Raw genomic sequence first — 18,464 nt, 5'->3', positions numbered from 1 at the left:
TCCTAAACACAATACAATAGACGCAGGATACTTGTCCACGTGATTAAACATGTATTTAATGTAGCAAAAATGACTCTTTTTGGACCAATTTAGCCATTACTGCCTTTGTGCTTGGTAGGGCAGTTTTCCACTCTCAATATTGTTTGGTGTAGGTCTTCCTTGTGGACACAGTGGGCATATCGTAGCCTGGTGCCAGACCTCTTTGTGCTGTCTTGCCAACTCCTTTGGTGACAATGAGCATTGAAGTTGACAAGACAGCACAAACAGATCTGGGACCAGGCTGTAGAGCTTGTTGGTCTTGTAGTCTATTTCAGTGTGCTGCTTGGAAGTCATGATCATTCCCTCACCCATCACTCCAGGGCCCAGTCCACTCCACCTGTCCCCAGGGGTTCCTGATGCGAATCAGCTGGACCGGGTCTCCATGGAGATGGACCTGGATTGAGAACAGGACTCATTTAGGCCTGTGGTCTTATTTAACACACTCAGTACTGTGTTTTTCCCCCATATGTTTGTGGTTTTATTGAAAGGGTAGGACAGTCAAGGGAAGACATAAAAGGTAGAAGTGCCATTCAGAAAGACAGATGAACATGGGGTTAGAGCCCATCAGAAAGACAGATGAACCTGGGGTTAGAGCCCATCAGAAAGACAAATGAACCTGGGGTTAGAGCCCATCAGAAAGACAGATGAACCTGGGGTTAGAGCCCATCAGAAAGACAGATGAACCTGGGGTTAGAGCCCATCAGAAAGACAGATGAACCTGGGGTTAGAGCCCATCAGAAAGACAGATGAACCTGGGGTTAGAGCCCATCAGAAAGACAGATGATCCTGGGGTTAGAGCCCATCAGAAAGACAGATGAACCTGGGGTTAGAGCCCATCAGAAAGACAGATGAACCTGGGGTTAGAGCCCATCAGAAAGACAGATGAACCTGGGGTTAGAGCCCATTAGAAAGACAGATGAACCCGGGGTTAGAGCCCATCAGAAAGACATATGAACCTGGGGTTAGAGCCCATCAGAAAGACAGATGAACCTGGGGTTAGAGCCCATCAGAAAGACAGATGATCCTGGGGTTAGAGCCCCATCAGAAAGACAGATGATCCTGGGGTTAGAGCCCATCAGAAAGACAGATGATCCTGGGGTTAGAGCCCATCAGAAAGACAGATGAACCTGGGGTTAGAGCCCCATCAGAAAGACAGATGAACCTGGGGTTAGAGCCCATCAGAAAGACAGATGATCCTGGGGTTAGAGCCCATCAGAAAGACAGATGAACCTGGGGTTAGAGCCCATCAGAAAGACAGATGAACCTGGGGTTAGAGCCACATCAGAAAGACAGATGAACCTGGGGTTAGAGCCCATCAGAAAGACAGATGAACCTGGGGTTAGAGCCCATCAGAAAGACAGATGAACCTGGGGTTAGAGCCCCATCAGAAAGACAGATGAACCTGGGGTTAGAGCCCCATCAGAAAGACAGATGAACCTGGGGTTAGAGCCCATCAGAAAGACAGATGAACCTGGGGTTAGAGCCCATCAGAAAGACAGATGATCGTGAGGTTAGAGCCCATCAAAAGACAGATGACCTGGGTTTAGAACCCATCAGAAAGACAGATGAACCTGGGGTTAGAGCCCATCAGAAAGACAGATGAACCTGGGGTTAAAGCCCATCAGAAAGACAGATGATCCTGGGGTTAGAGCCCATCAGAAAGACAGATGAACCTGGGGTTAGAGCCCCATCAGAAAGACAGATGAACCTGGGGTTAGAGCCCATCAGAAAGACAGATGAACCTGGGGTTAGAGCTCATCAGAAAGACAGATGATCCTGGGGTTAGATCCCATCAGAAAGACAGATGAACCTGGGGTTAGAGCCCATCAGAAAGACAGATGAACCCCGGGGTTAGAGCCCCATCAGAAAGACAGATGATCCTGGGGTTAGAGCCCATCAGAAAGACAGATGATCCTGGGGTTAGAGCCCATCAGAAAGACAGATGATCCTGGGGTTAGAGCCCATCAGAAAGACAGATGATCCTGGGGTTAGAGCCCATCAGAAAGACAGATGAACCTGGGGTTAGAGCCCCATCAGAAAGACAGATGAACCTGGGGTTAGAGCCACATCAGAAAGACAGATGAACCTGGGGTTAGAGCCCATCAGAAAGACAGATGAACCTGGGGTTAGAGCCCATCAGAAAGACAGATGAACCTGGGGTTAGAGCCCCATCAGAAAGACAGATGAACCTGGGGTTAGAGCCCCATCAGAAAGACAGATGAACCTGGGGTTAGAGCCCATCAGAAAGACAGATGAACCTGGGGTTAGAGCCCATCAGAAAGACAGATGATCCTGGGGTTAGAGCCCATCAGAAAGACAGATGAACCTGGGTTTAGAACCCATCAGAAAGACAGATGAACCTGGGGTTAGAGCCCATCAGAAAGACAGATGAACCTGGGGTTAAAGCCCATCAGAAAGACAGATGATCCTGGGGTTAGAGCCCATCAGAAAGACAGATGAACCTGGGGTTAGAGCCCCATCAGAAAGACAGATGAACCTGGGGTTAGAGCCCATCAGAAAGACAGATGATCCTGGGGTTAGAGCCCATCAGAAAGACAGATGAACCTGGGGTTAGAGCCCATCAGAAAGACAGATGAACCTGGGGTTAGAGCCCCATCAGAAAGACAGATGATCCTGGGGTTAGAGCCCATCAGAAAGACAGATGAACCTGGGGTTAGAGCCCCATCAGAAAGACAGATGATCCTGGGGTTAGAGCCCATCAGAAAGACAGATGAACCTGGGGTTAGAGTCCATCAGAAAGACAGATGATCCTGGGGTTAGAGCCCATCAGAAAGACAGATGATCCTGGGGTTAGAGCCCATCAGAAAGACAGATGAACCTGGGGTTAGAGCCCCACCAGAAAGACAGGTGAACCTGGGGTTAGAGCCCATCAGAAAGACAGATGAACCTGGGGTTAGAGCCCATCAGAAAGACAGATGAACCTGGGGTTAGAGCCCACCAGAAAGACAGATGAACCTGGGGTTAGAGCCCATCAGAAAGACAGATGATCCTGGGGTTAGAGCCCCATCAGAAAGACAGATGAACCTGGGGTTAGAGCCCATCAGAAAGACAGATGAACCTGGGGTTAGAGCCCATCAGAAAGACAGATGAACCCCGGGGTTAGAGCCCCTTCAGAAAGACAGATGATCCCGGGGTTAGAGCCCATCAGAAAGACAGATGAACCTGGGGTTAGAGCCCCATCAGAAAGACAGATGATCCTGGGGTTAGAGCCCATCAGAAAGACAGATGAACCTGGGGTTAGAGTCCATCAGAAAGACAGATGATCCTGGGGTTAGAGCCCATCAGAAAGACAGATGATCCTGGGGTTAGAGCCCATCAGAAAGACAGATGAACCTGGGGTTAGAGCCCCACCAGAAAGACAGGTGAACCTGGGGTTAGAGCCCATCAGAAAGACAGATGAACCTGGGGTTAGAGCCCATCAGAAAGACAGATGAACCTGGGGTTAGAGCCCACCAGAAAGACAGATGAACCTGGGGTTAGAGCCCATCAGAAAGACAGATGAACCTGGGGTTAGAGCCCATCAGAAAGACAGATGATCCTGGGGTTAGAGCCCCATCAGAAAGACAGATGAACCTGGGGTTAGAGCCCATCAGAAAGACAGATGAACCTGGGGTTAGAGCCCCATCAGAAAGACAGATGAACCTGGGGTTAGAACCCATCAGAAAGACAGATGAACCTGGGGTTAGAGCCCATCAGAAAGACAGATGATCCTGGGGTTAGAGCCCCATCAGAAAGACAGACAAACCTGGGGTTAGAGCCCATCAGAAAGACAGATTAACCTGGGGTTAGAGCCCCATCAGAAAGACAGATGATCCTGGGGTTAGAGCCCCATCAGAAAGACAGATGAACCTGGCGTTAGAGCCCATCAGAAAGACAGATGAACCTGGGGTTAGAGCCCATCAGAAAGACAGATGATCCTGGGGTTAGAGCCCATCAGAAAGACAGATGATCCTGGGGTTAGAGCCCATCAGAAAGACAGATGATCCTGGGTTTAGAGCCCCATCAGAAAGACAGATGATCCTGGGGTTAGAGCCCATCAGAAAGACAGATGAACCTGGGGTTAGTGGTGCTGGTACAGTGTGTACACTGTGATATGTAGGTACTTTACCTCTTCAGCACCGGTGACAGAGTATGCGTGTCCCTTCACCAGTTTAAGAGCTGTCACTGCCTCTGTCTCATAGGAATTGGTGATCTAAAAAATAAACAATTGTGATGTTAGTATCTAAATCAATCAATTAATCCATTTGAATATCTAAGTCCAACCTACATCAATGGAACAGCCCAGTAGAGAGCCCAGGCCCAGAGCCTTCTCCATGATCTTGAAGAGGTGAGGAGGAGCTTTGTCCAACTGGTAGTTCTCTGCTATCCCTCCTGTGAAGTCCTCAAACCCCTCAGTGGTGGAGCCACCTGACAGAGCCTCATAGCATCCATTCACCCTGAGACAGAGAGAGACAATATATTCAGACCCATAGCATCCATTCACCCTGAGACAGAGAGACAGAGAGAGACAATATATTCAGACTCATAGCATCCATTCACCCTGAGACAGAGAGACAGAGAGACAATATATTCAGACTCATAGCATCCATTCACCCTGAGACAGAGACAGAGAGACAATATATTCAGACTCATAGCATCCATTCACCCTGAGACAGAGACAGAGAGACAGACAATATATTCAGACTCATAGCATCCATTCACCCTGAGACAGAGAGAGACAATATATTCAGACTCATAGCATCCATTCACCCTGAGACAGAGAGACAATATATTCAGTGACACAGTGAGGTCCAACATGTATTGGGACAGTGACAAGTTTGATATTGTTTTGGCTCTGTACTCCAGCACTTTGGATCGGAAATTATATAACGACTATGAGGTTAAAGGTCAGACTGTCAGCTTTAATTTGAAGGTATTTTCATCCATATCAGGTGAACAGTTTAGAAATTACAGCGCTTTTTGATATTTGTGTCTCATCATTATTCACAATTTATTTAACTAGGCCATTATGTTCTTACTTTCAAATTCTTATTGTCAATGACAGCCTAGGAACAGTGGGTTAACTGTCTTGTTCAGGGGGCAGAAGGACAGATTTTTACCTTATCAGCTTCGGGATTTGATCTTGTAACCTTTTGGATACTAGTCCAACACACTAACCACTAGGCTACCTGCCACCCCTGGTGCTGTGTCTTAGCACAAACCATGTATGTACTATGGTGCTGTGTCTTAGCATAAACCATGTATGTATTATGGTGCTGTGTCTTAGCATAAACCATGTATGTACTATGGTGCTGTGTCTTAGCATAAACCATGTATGTACTATGGTGCTGTATCTTAGCATAAACCATGCATGTACTATGGTGCTGTGTCTTAGCATAAACCATGTATGTACTATGGTGCTGTATCTTAGCATAAACCATGTATGTATTATGGTGCTGTGTCTTAGCATAAACCATGTATGTATTATGGTGCTGTGTCTTAGCATAAACCATGTATGTATTACAGTACTGTATCTTAGCATAAACCATGTATCTTAGCATAAACCATGTAGGTACTATGGTGCTGTATCTTACTTGGCGTAGGCCTTCTCCAGCAGGGCGCTCCAGAACTCAGAGCCCTCGGCTGAGTGAACAAACAGCAGCTTTCCATCTCTGGTGGGCAGCCGGTCGTCAATCACCACGTCCACCCACTCACCAAACTGCCAGAACTGAAGAGGACCACAACAGACAACATTCCATGGAATGTCTCGACGTGTCACAAAGAGAGTGAATCACATGGCAGAACATGGGGAAAGCATACTGGACACTACAACCGTCTCTAAACCTAGAAACGATCTAACTTCCACAGGTGTAAAGTAGGCGTAAAACAAGTCCCCTATGACAGAAATTAAAGGGACAATTCACTAAGGATCTTGGAAAAACATGTGTACTTGTCTTTCTCACACTAGCAATGCCTGACATACTGTATGTGACTGTTTTATCTACCTTAGTTGAATTCAAGTTGCCCCTGGATAAGAGTGTTTGCTCAATGAACAATATGTAAATGTCAAAGAATGGAGAGTGTTGAGGATTGGGGAAAACTAAATGTTAAAACCTTTGACCCCTACCCGTGACCCCTGACCCCCTGACCTGGAAGTGAAAGATGCCAGCGTAGCGGTCAGTGAAGCTCTGTTCAGGAGGAACGACCCTGGCCAGCACTCTCTCGTCCAGGGTCAGTGATGCAATAGCAGCCAGCAGCCAACAGTCCCCTGTAATAAACACACACACACACACACACACACACACACACACACACACACACACACACACACACACACACACACACACACACACACACACACACACACACACACACACACACATATATATATTATATATAAAACATAAATATAAATATATATATATATTATACGTGTGCCAGTCTTGTAGTACTGTATGCAATATTCAGAGACACACTCGTCTGGTTCTGCCAGATTACCGCATACAACAAGCATCCTGTAACAGTGGAAACACCTCAGCGATATTGACAAGACAGGGAGGGAACCCCACACAGGAGAGTAAATACAACCGTTGGTGTAATTTTCATAAAGTATGTGTTTGAAGTTTTAACACTCTGAGTACACAACGCGAAACGGACGCCACTTTGCAACGCAGTCTCATATTCAATATAATATTATTATAAATATAATAATAATATAATATAATAATATAATATAATAATAATATAATAATATCATATAATAATATAATATAATAATATAATAATATAATATAATAATATAATATAATAATATAATATAATAATATAATAATCATATAATAATATTATTGTGCATTAATTCATTTTGTTTTCTTCACCACACAATCACTGATCCAAAATAAAACGTTTACTGTGAAATGCCACGAGAAAATTGATTTTAGTCATCAAAGATTTTAGTCATCAAAGTCATTTGAATGTAATACGCTACAGTACTGTCAATTACAGTATATAATACCCTGTTTCCACATCAGGCAACACACTGTTTCCACGTCAGGCAATAAATACCCTGTTTCCACATCAGGCAATACACTGTTTCCACATCAGGCAATTTCCTGTTTCCACATCAGGCAATATACTGTTTCCACATCAGGCAATATACTGTTTCCACATCAGGCAATATACTGTTTCCACATCAGGCAATATACTGTTTCCACATCAGGCAATACACTGTTTCCACATCAGGCAATATACTGTTTCCACATCAGGCAATATACTGTTTCCACATCAGGCAATATACTGTTTCCACATCAGGCAAAATACTGTTTCCACATCAGGCAATATACTGTTTCCACATCAGGCAATACACTGTTTCCACATCAGGCAATACCCTGTTTCCACATCAGGCAATATACTGTTTCCACATCAGGCAATATACTGTTTCCACATCAGGCAATACACTGTTTTTACATCAGGCAATACACTGTTTTTACATCAGGCAATATACTGTTTCCACATCAGGCAATACACTGTTTCCACATCAGGCAATACACTGTTTCTACATCAGGCAATACACTGTTTTCACATCAGGCAATACACTGTTTCCACATCAGGCAATACACTGTTTCCACATCAGGCAATACACTGTTTCCACATCAGGCAATACCCTGTTTCCACATCAGGCAATACACTGTTTCCACATCAGGCAATATACTGTTTCCACATCAGGCAATATACTGTTTCCACATCAGGCAATACACTGTTTTTACATCAGGCAATATACTGTTTTCACATCAGGCAATAATACCCTGTTTCCACATCAGGCAATATACTGTTTCCACATCAGGCAATATACTGTTTTCACATCAGGCAATACACTGTTTCCACATCAGGCAATATACTGTTTCCACATCAGGCAATATACTGTTTCCACATCAGGCAATATACTGTTTCCACATCAGGCAATATACTGTTTCCACATCAGGCAATACACTGTTTCCACATCAGGCAATACACTGTTTCCACATCATGCAATTTCCTGTTTCCACATCAGGCAATATACTGTTTCCACATCAGGCAATACACTGTTTCCACATCAGGCAATTTCCTGTTTCCACATCAGGCAATATACTGTTTCCACATCAGGCAATACACTGTTTCCACATCAGGCAATACACTGTTTCCACATCATGCAATTTCCTGTTTCCACATCAGGCAATATACTGTTTCCACATCAGGCAATACACTGTTTCCACATCAGGCAATTTCCTGTTTCCACATCAGGCAATATACTGTTTCCACATCAGGCAATATACTGTTTCCACATCAGGCAATACACTGTTTCCACATCAGGCAAATGTAAATAGTTTGCTAATAGTTTTATACAGCTCTTTGAATGCGGTCTTAGTGCCAACATCGCCAACACTGTTTTCACATCAGGAAATACCCTGTTTTCACATCAGGCAATACACTGTTTCCACATCAGGCAATACACTGTTTCCACATCAGGCAATACACTGTTTCCACATCAGGCAATATACTGTTTCTACATCAGGCAATATACTGTTTCCACATCAGGCAATATACTGTTTCCACATCAGGCAATACACTGTTTCCACATCAGGCAATATACTGTTTCCACATCAGGCAATACCCTGTTTCTACATCAGGCAATATACTGTTTCCACATCAGGCAATATACTGTTTCCACATCAGGCAATACACTGTTTCCACATCAGGCAATATACTGTTTCCACATCAGGCAATATACTGTTTCCACATCAGGCAATACACTGTTTCCACATCAGGCAAAACCCTGTTTCCACATCAGGCAATACACTGTTTCCACATCAGGCAATACACTGTTTCCACATCAGGCAATACCCTGTTTCCACATCAGGCAATACACTGTTTCCACATCAGGCAATATACTGTTTCCACATCAGGCAATATACTGTTTCCACATCAGGCAATACACTGTTTCCACATCAGGCAAAACCCTGTTTTTACATCAGGCAAATGTAAATAGTTTGCTAATAGTTTTATACAGCTCTTTGAATGCGGTCTTAGTGTCAACATCGGTTTGTGGTGGTAAATAGACAGATACGAATTATAACGATGAAAACTCTCTTGGTAAATAGTGTGGTCTACAGCTTATCATGAGATACACTACCTCAGGCGAGAAAAACCTCCAGACTTCCTTAATTTTAGATTTGGTGCACCAGCTGTTATTGACCAATAGATACAGACCTCCACCCCTCGTCTTATGGAAGGCAGCTGTTCTATCTTGCCGATGGACCGAAAACCCAGCCAGCTGTATGTTATCCTTGTTGTCGTCCTGCCACGACTCGGTGAAACATAAGATGTTACCGTTTTTAATGTCCCGTTGGTAGGATAGTCTTGAACGGAACTCATACAGTTTATTCTCAAATGATTGCACATTGGCCAAAAGGACGGATGGTAGAGGTGAGTTCTCCGACGGATTTCTCACAAGGCACCCTGACCTGCGTCCTCTGTAATGGCGTCTTCTCTTCATGCGAATGACGGGTATTTGGGCCTGGTCGGGTATCTTGAGTAAATCCTTCACGTCCGACTCGTTAAAGAAAAAAATGGTTTTCCAGTCTGAGGTGAGTCATCGCTGCTCTGATATCCAGAAGCTCTTTTCGTTCATATGAGACGGTGGCAGAATCACTATGTACAAAATAAGTTACAAACAACGCCAAAAAACAACTAAACACAGAATAGCACAATTGTTAGGAGCCCATAAAATGGTAGCCATCTCCTCCAGCGCCATTCAAAGGAGAAGATTATCATATCATAGGCAACGTGAGCATTGTGAAAAGCAATTCCTTTATATGTATTTCAATGTGATTTCTAGATGAAACACTGATTCATTTTTGTGGAAAAGTGACTGTGATTTTGTGTGTCAATTGAAAATTAGCTTTTTTTAATGATCTGTTTTGAGTTTTGTACTACGAACATTTAATTGTGTAAATTGCACTACATACTGGCACCAAAGCGATTGAAAACAAAACTGTAATACATAACAGAACAAATATATGCCCTACGTTTAATACATCTACAGACAAAGATTATACTCTTCTGCAATATATCTGTAGACAAACATATGTTGTAGTCTCCTTCACTGTCTGTTGGTGGACACAAAGCCAGAAGTAGTGGGAGGAGGATCTTGGGATTAGCAGTATTTACAGCAACACCCCTTCTCTTTGTGAAATATGCTTACCCAGATCTCCTTGGCAGATATCAGTCCTGGTGGCTCCATCGTCAATGAATTTGGGGTTTGAGCACAACTCCTACAGCAGTCACATGTGAGAGGCAGAAGAATTCCTTTGTTTACACAGTAAATTCATTTGTTAATTCATATAATTGTACATGATTGAGGAGCATTGTCGTATGATAAGTTAAGTTCAGATAAGTCCTACAGCAAAACGTCGTATGATAAGTTAAGTTCAGATAAGTCCTACAGCAAAACGTCGTATGATAAGTTAAGTTCAGATAAGTCCTACAGCAAAACGCATGAGAGAGAACAGAGGAATCTATTTGTTAAACCTGCTGCAAATAGGATTGTGAGTTTACTTGACATTTGGGCACAAACTGTAGTTTGAACCAACATCCATTTTCAAGCTCAACTGTATGTTCACTCAATTTAGAATTTTTAGTGTGAACGTACAATTCAACTTGAGAATTTATTCTACCTTATTTGCATTATTTTCCCAGTGTGAAATTAAACTATTTATGAATAATGTATGTTTGTTAAAGTTTTCTATATTTAACCAGTGTGAGTTGACTGAGAATACATTCTCAGTTACAGCAAAGATCTGGAGCAAGTTAGAAGACATGGGTCTAGTTCAAATATATAGTTCACATTCAAATATATAAGCCAGCGAAAAAACACAAACACCCCCCCCTCCCCCCGAAAACATAAGATCAATCATAGAATCATAAAAAATGTAACAAATTCTTCCTTAAGGAGGTCCTCACATAGCCGTCTGGACTGCTTCAGAGACCAATCCACAAGCCATGTGCAAAATAGCTCAAGGCAGATTTACCTCGAAGGGATCTCTAGAAGGGATCTCTGGAAGGGATCTCTAGAAGGGATCTCTAGAAGGGATCTCTGGAATGAGTAATTCCCGAGATCGTATCTGATAGCTTGTATTTCTGAAGGTTAACAGAGACGTGGTCGGTAGTTTATGCAATGGGGCTTTTATAATTGTGGAACACTGATACAGAGCGTAGTGATACTGTGATAAACCCAGAGACTTCAATAGAGAGGCAGACGCATTCAGAGAGACGATATCGCCATCGTCGAAGACCGCAATGAATGTCGAACTGAATTATTTGTTTTCTACTATTTAACTAAAGGCAGGACCCATTCCTATTAAAAAGGCACATTGTAATTCTTAACTAAGTCATCAACATGGTTTTGACGGAAAGTCTATCATCGATCCAGATGCCTAGAAATGATCAAATCTGGGACACGATCAATAAGAGCCCCATCCAATGTAAGTATGCATAAATCATCAGATACATTTCTACGAGATTTATAAAATAACATACTTGTTTTTACCTTGATTAAGTACTAATTTAAGCTCAACAAAGGCTTTCTGCAAGGCGGAAAAAGTCAGATTGAATCATTGAAGTTTCGAAATGGCCTGCTCAGCCATGGGGGCAATAACACCACAGTGACCTCTGTATACAGACAATACATACATCAAAAGGTCTTTCTTTGAGGGCCTCGTTACACCCTGGTTTACACCCTAACACAGTTGTCTGAAACTCCTGGTTTACAGGCCACATAAAGCCTACAAGTTACATTATTCTGGCTTGGAAAAGTGATGTGTAATTCCTATTAGAATGCAGCCAGAGTTAGAATAGCCAACAACTGGAACTTTTATCTCTTTTAGTTTATTCTTCAAGGTACTTTTTAAGAAACTTGTAATGAACATGCATTGGGAATGACTGCCAAGGGGGAAAGTGATTAGTTAGGCTACCTAAATCATATAAACTGGAACAGTCACCTTAGCAACGGGCGCAGAAATTTGATTCATTTAGAAGAAAATGGCTGTTATTTATGTTTGTGTAGCATAGGATTAATCAGCCAATCAGTGTACATGGTGTTGAAAAGAATCATTCATGCAAATCAACATGCAATAGAGCATGCTGGGAAATATGATAATAATGGGTGTGTGGTTTGATTGGTTTTGAGAAAATATACATTTGTATCTTTACTCAACAAGCTTCTTCAAATTCAGTTTATTGATTCAACGTGCAATCGTAAGGTTTAGTTTAGTCAACATTTGGGCATGTAGCGGAACCATCGTACGGTGTTGCCTTCCAAAGGCAAACATGAATTTGTAAATTGACTCAACAGGCTTTAAACAAACATTAGCTCAAATTCTTGAAGTCCACTCAACTCACAGAATGATGCTGATTAAGAAATGGGTTAAATTGGCTTTTTCAGAGTGCAGCATGCTGATAACACTCTCTGGTCTAGTCAGCTGAGTAAACAATGAGTTGACAAAATCCCCTTTTGATCTAATCTATTAGATTCTATTTTGCCCTGTTTATCAAAAGTGTTGAAAAAAAACTTGTCAATAATCAACTGACTGGCTTTCTTGACATCTATAATATTCTGTCGGGTGTGCAATCTGGTTTCCGCTCAGGGTATGGATGTGTCACTGCAACCTTAAAGGTCCTCAATGATGTCACCATTGCCCTTGATTCTAAGCACTGTTGTGCTGCTATTTTTATGGACTTGGCCAAAGCATTTGATACGGTAGACCCTTCCATTCTTGTGGGCAGGCTAAGGAGTATTGGTGTCTCTGAGGGGTCTTTGGCCTGGTTTGCTAACTACCTCTCTCAAAGAGTGCAGTGTATAAAGTAAAAACAATCTGCTGTCTCAGCCACGGCCTGTCACCAAGGGAGTACCCCAAGGCTCGATCCTAGTCCCCACGCTCTTCTCAATTTACATCAACAACATAGCTCAGGCACTAAGAAGCGCTCTCATCCATTTAAATGCAAATTAGGCAGTCATATACTCAGCTGGCCCCTCCCAGGATTTTGTGTTAAACGCTCTATAACAAAGCTTTCTTAGTGTCCATCAATCTTTCTCTGCCCTTAACATTGTTCTGAATATCTCCAAATCAAAGGTCATGTGGTTTGGTAAGAAGAATGCCCCTCTCCCCACCAGTGTGTTTACTACCTCTGAGGGTTTAGAGCTTGAGGTAGTCACCTCATACAAGTACTTGGGAGTTGGGCTAGACGGTACACTGTCCTTCTCTCAGCACATATCAAAGCTCCAGACTAAGGTTAAATCTAGATTTGGTATCCTCTATCGTAAACGCTCCTCTTTCACCCCAGCTGCCAAACTAACTCTGATTCAGATGACCATCCTACCCATGCTAGATTACGGAGACATTATTTATAGATCGACAGGTAATGATGCTCTCGAGCGACTAGATGTTCTTTACCATTCGGCCATCAGATTTACCACCAATGCTCCTTATAGGACACATCACTGCACTCTATACTCCTCTGTAAACTGGTCATCTCTGTATACCCATCGCAAGACCCACTGGTTGATGCTTATTTATAAAACCCTCTTAGGCCTCACTCCCCCCTATCTGAGATATCTACTGCAGTCGTCATCATTCACATACAACAGCCGTTCTGCCGGTCACATTCTGTTAAAGGTCCCCAAAGCTCACACATCTCTGGGTCGCTCTTCTTTTCAGTTCACTGCAGCTAGCGACTGGAACGAGCTGCAACAAACACTCAAACTGGACAGTTTTATCTCAATCTCTTCATTCAAAAACTCAATCATGGACACTCTTACTGACAGTTGTGGCTGCTTTGCGTGATGTATTGTTGTCTCTACCTTCTTGCCCTTTGTGCAGTTGTCTGTGCCCAATAATGTTTGTACCATGTTGTGCTGCTACCATGTTGTTGTCATGTTGTGTTGCTACCATGCTATGTTGTTGTCTTAGGTCTCTCTTTATGTTGTGTTGTGTTGTCTCTCTTGTCGTGATGTGTGTTTTGTCCTATATTTTTAATCTATTTTTGAATCCCCTTTTGGTAGGTTCCTCATTGTAAATACGAATTTGTTCTGAACTGACTTGCCTAGATAAATACAGGTAAAACATTTTTTTATTTTATTATAATGATAATAATCTTTAGACTCAGAGGAGAGGCTATGTTGTGGTCTTTGTGTGTGTCATAGGACATCCTAACCCTAAAACACAATCAAAATGAGATCAGTCCAACAGAAAGTAGAACAAGTGTCAACAAATGGACCAGCGCCCACCGCCCATGTCTCTAAAGCTCTGGTTACCATTATAATACGTTGTGTTGTGTTTCTATTGTTCTACACCTGGGCAGTTATATCCCCAGGACAGCATTCAGTGTACATTTCATTTCCTGCACCAAGGTGCCTTTTAAAAGGTGACTGTGCTTGTGTATTGTAACTGACAAAGATGTTTGGGTTGACATGATGTCAGTACTGTACAACAGCAATAACCACCTCGTTTTCCTCTGGGACAGTACTTCTTGACACACACTTAGGGGAAAAAAAATATGATTTCCTTCAAGAACCGTTTTCATTAGAAGAACCCTTTTTTTGGAAACAGGGTTCTGAAATAGTTATTTGTAAAGGCAAAGAGTATCAGCTAGAAACCATCCTCATTTTGAAAACATTTTTAAAGAAAGGGTTCTGTGTGACGGATTAGAACCCTTTATAGAACCCTTCTGATTCTGAAAAATAATTTTTCATTGTATAACTTTTCTTTCTTTTAAATAGAGCCTTACCATGAAGTGTTTACTTCAGTATTTAAATGTTAACATCGACAGATTGAGTAATATGATCCATTTATTTATTTTTAAAGATAGGTGTGAGAATATTTTAAACAGTGCCTATCTGGGGGATAAATGTACAGTACATGTGTCTGGTATTCCCTTAATCATTTGACATATACAGTACTGACAATTTATATTTTTTGCCATGATTTCTGTCTTTCAAAGTAGTATTTTCTGTGATTTTATTGAGCAGAGAGTAGGAGAATAGAAGGGAGTATGAACCAGCAGTGTGTTGTATACGGTACACAGCAAATTGTCCAGTTTAACAAAGCATTGGTTTTTCAGTGTAATATTTCTCGTGATAATTCAGGAGATAAATGAACTTAACTTTTTAATTAACTTAATTAACTTAACACTCAATGGTGTAAAATAACCTTAGTGTTGTTTTTTTGTGCTGTTGTTAATAACCAGAGTTGAGTCGGACCGTGTCATTTTTACTCTGTGTTGAGTCAAGCACTCAAAACCACGCCCACCAACTATTATCATGTTTCCCAGCATGCTCTATTGCAGATCGATTTTCAGAATTGTTTCAATATTTACGTTTGTACATTGATCGGTTGATTAACCTCATGCTACACAAAGATAAATAGCATAACCTTTTCGCACAGCCATCTTCACGTCAATCTGAATGCAGGTTGCAAGTGATTAAAAGTTACAATTGTTGAATATCCTTGATCTCGCTAGATTCCAATAGAAACTACACATCACTGTGCAAGCCAGCATGATGTGATTTACAAGCCTGATGTGTAAAACCAGGAGTTTCCTAACACCACTTGGTTAGGGTATAACTAGACCATAATGTATTGTTGTAAAGAATTACATTTTAAAGGCTAATTTGGCTGGTGGAACCATTCATAAAGGGTTCTAGGAAGAACCCTTTAAAGTTAAAGAGTTCTTGGTCAAACCATTCTGCCTAGAACCCTTCATAAAAGATTCTAGGTACAGCGGGTTCTATGAAGAACCCTACTTAGAGAGTTCTAGACCCTTAAATGGTTCTGCTATGGGGACAAACCATATATGGTTCTACTCAGCACCCTTTGTAGTGACAAGCTTACATCTCCAATGAATTGTAATCTTGACACTGAGTATTATTTTCATTATATACAAAAAATATAACACACTGATAAACTGATACATCTCACAAATTTTTTTTTTTTAATTTTATTTCACCTTTATTTAACCAGGTAGGCAAGTTGAGAACAAGTTCTCATTTACAATTGCGACCTGATAACAATACATGTTTCCCTGCTTCAAATTAAACCCGACAAAGACCCTGGTAGTCAAAGCCAGACATCTGGTCGTTGTACATCTAGATTCTAGACTGTATGTGGAATCAAAAAGAGCTCTCTTACCGTGGGTCTCTTCCACATCAGCCCCTTGGTCTTGGATGAGTACTTCCCCAGCTCTTTGTACCCTAGAGACTTGCTCTCTGCTGGGAAGGAGGCATCCTGGAACAGCTTCCCGGACTCCAGACAGCCCTGAAGCAGCATTTCATAGTCCTGCTGGAGGAACTTTACCGCCTGCTGGTTGGATCCAACACCGTTTTCCCTCTCCTGCTGACGGGCCAGCCGACCTGCCATCGACGTCATCCTGGAGCCTAGAAGTGGGGAGAACAGTGAGTCCAAGGAGACTAAAGATAGAGGTTGTAGTTTGTTATCGCTGCCTGGATGAAAACCGACCTGGATTTGTTGTTGTGTGTCGCTGGGTTTTGCTGTGGAGACCGGTGAGATCCTTGGATGTTATCCTGACTCTTGACTCCTGGGAACAGTCCGCTGAGCTGTATAAGGACTGAGTCAGAGGCTAGGTTGCTGTGTTGAATCCCCGGATGCAATCCGAGTTGCTGTAATAGTTGTTGTTTAGTGTCCAGGCTCCTGGGGACAGTCAGTGTTGCTGAAGAGACTGTGGAGTCTAGCGTCTGGAGACTGAAGGTGTGATTAATGTGTGTGTGTGTGGGTGGGGGTGGGGGGGGGTGCAGTAGACTGGAGTCGTTTTGTGATGAAGAAGTTTTAGTGTCCTATGGAATGATTACAATCTCACACACAAACACAAATACCTCTGGTTCTCTGTCCTTCTCCTTTATACTAAACCAGCTAACAGAAAGGCAGGAGGCAGAAGCCCCGAGCTAGGGGAGGAGCCTGGTGGATAGGAGGACAGGTGTGCTGATGGAATTCAAGCAGACAAGACAACAGCATCAGGCCACATCAAACAACAGAGCTACCTGGCGGCCACCTACCTGACTCTGGCCCTAACCTCAGCAGAAATACACACACACAGAGAGAGAGAGAGAGAGAGAGAGAGAGATGTTGTCTACCTCACTTGCTTTGGCAATGTTAACACATGTTTCCCATGCCAATAAAGCCCTTGAATTGAATTGAGAGAGAGAGAGAGAGAGAGAGAGAGAGAGAGAGAGAGAGAGAGAGAGACAGAGAGAGAGAGAGAGAGAGAGAGAGAGAGAGAGCAAAACAGTAACCACACCTACAGCCCAAGTAACCTGATCCTTCCTCCAGCTAATGATCTACTGTCACGAGAATGTGTGTGTGTGTGTGTGTGTGTGTGTGTGTGTGTGTGTGTGTGTGTGTGTGTGTGTGTGTGTGTGTGTGTGTGTGTGTGTGTGTGTGTGTGTGTGTGTGTGTGTGTGTGTGTGTGTGTGTGTGTGGTGAGGAGAGAGAAGGTTCCTGGACGAAGGGACAGTGGTGTACCTGGTCTAGTTTTGCAAGTAAAATATGACTGATATGGGTTGGGTCTAATTTCCTCTTTCCCCATGGATGGACACACACACGCGCGCACACGCACGCACACACACACACACACACACACACACACACACACACACACACACACCTTGATTTCTGTGGGAAATATATATATATATATACTTCTCAAACAAGAATCCTGGTTACTGTAGTTGTTGTTGTAGTTGTTGTTGTTGTTGTACTTGTTGTTGTTGTTGTTTTTGTTGTAGTTTTAGTTGTTGTAGTTGTTCTTGTAGTTGTTGTAGTTGTAGTTGTTGTAGTTGCTGTTGTACTTGTTGTTGTTGTTGTTGTTGTTGTTGTTGTAGTTGTTCTTGTAGTTGTTGTAGTTGTAGTTGTTGTAGTTGCTGTTGTTGTTGTTCTTGTTGTAGTTGTAGTTGTAGTTGTTCTTGTAGTTGTTGTAGTTGTTGTTGTTGTAGTTGCTGTTGTTCTTGTTCTTGTTGTAGTTGCTGCTGTTGTTGTTGTTGTTGTTGTTGTAGTTGTTCTTGTAGTTGTTGTAGTTGTAGTTGTTGTTGTTGTTGTTCTTGTAGTTGCTGTTGTTGTTGTTCTTGTTGTAGTTGCTGCTGTTGTTGTTGTTGTTGTTGTAGTTGTTCTTGTAGTTGTTGTAGTTGTAGTTGTTGTTGTTGTTGTTGTTGTTGTTCTTGTAGTTGTTGTAGTTGTAGTTGTTGTTGTTGTTGTTGTTGTAGTTGCTGCTGTTGTAGTTGTTGTTGTTGTAGTTGTTGTTGTAGTTGCTGTTGTTGTTGTTCTTGTTGTAGTTGTAGTTGCTGCTGTTGTTGTTGTTGTTGTTGTTGTAGTTGTTCTTGTCGT

At 42.4% G+C, this 18,464-nt stretch overlaps 1 protein-coding gene across 1 annotated transcript in view; it reads right to left on the bottom strand.

Moving 5' to 3' along the window:
* LOC118379311 (calpain-2 catalytic subunit-like) overlaps positions 1-17,232 on the bottom strand; it is a 42,886-nt gene extending 25,654 nt beyond the window's left edge. Inside the window, exons 1-8 of the mRNA XM_052495462.1 lie at positions 16,587-17,232; positions 16,260-16,504; positions 10,280-10,349; positions 6,189-6,307; positions 5,634-5,767; positions 4,328-4,496; positions 4,169-4,252; positions 348-433 (exon numbers count right to left, since the gene is read on the bottom strand). Of these exons, the coding sequence (XP_052351422.1) occupies positions 348-433; positions 4,169-4,252; positions 4,328-4,496; positions 5,634-5,767; positions 6,189-6,307; positions 10,280-10,349; positions 16,260-16,496 (899 nt within the window). The 5' untranslated portion in view covers positions 16,497-16,504; positions 16,587-17,232. The remainder of the gene's footprint in view (positions 1-347; positions 434-4,168; positions 4,253-4,327; positions 4,497-5,633; positions 5,768-6,188; positions 6,308-10,279; positions 10,350-16,259; positions 16,505-16,586) is intronic.
* Positions 17,233-18,464: the final 1,232 nt, after the last annotated feature.

Source organism: Oncorhynchus keta, chromosome 3, assembly GCF_023373465.1.
Source record: "Oncorhynchus keta strain PuntledgeMale-10-30-2019 chromosome 3, Oket_V2, whole genome shotgun sequence".
Taxonomy (NCBI): Eukaryota; Metazoa; Chordata; class Actinopteri; order Salmoniformes; family Salmonidae; genus Oncorhynchus; species Oncorhynchus keta.
The sequence above is the reverse complement of the archived record's forward strand: the minus strand, read 5'-3'. Positions and strand labels throughout refer to the sequence as shown.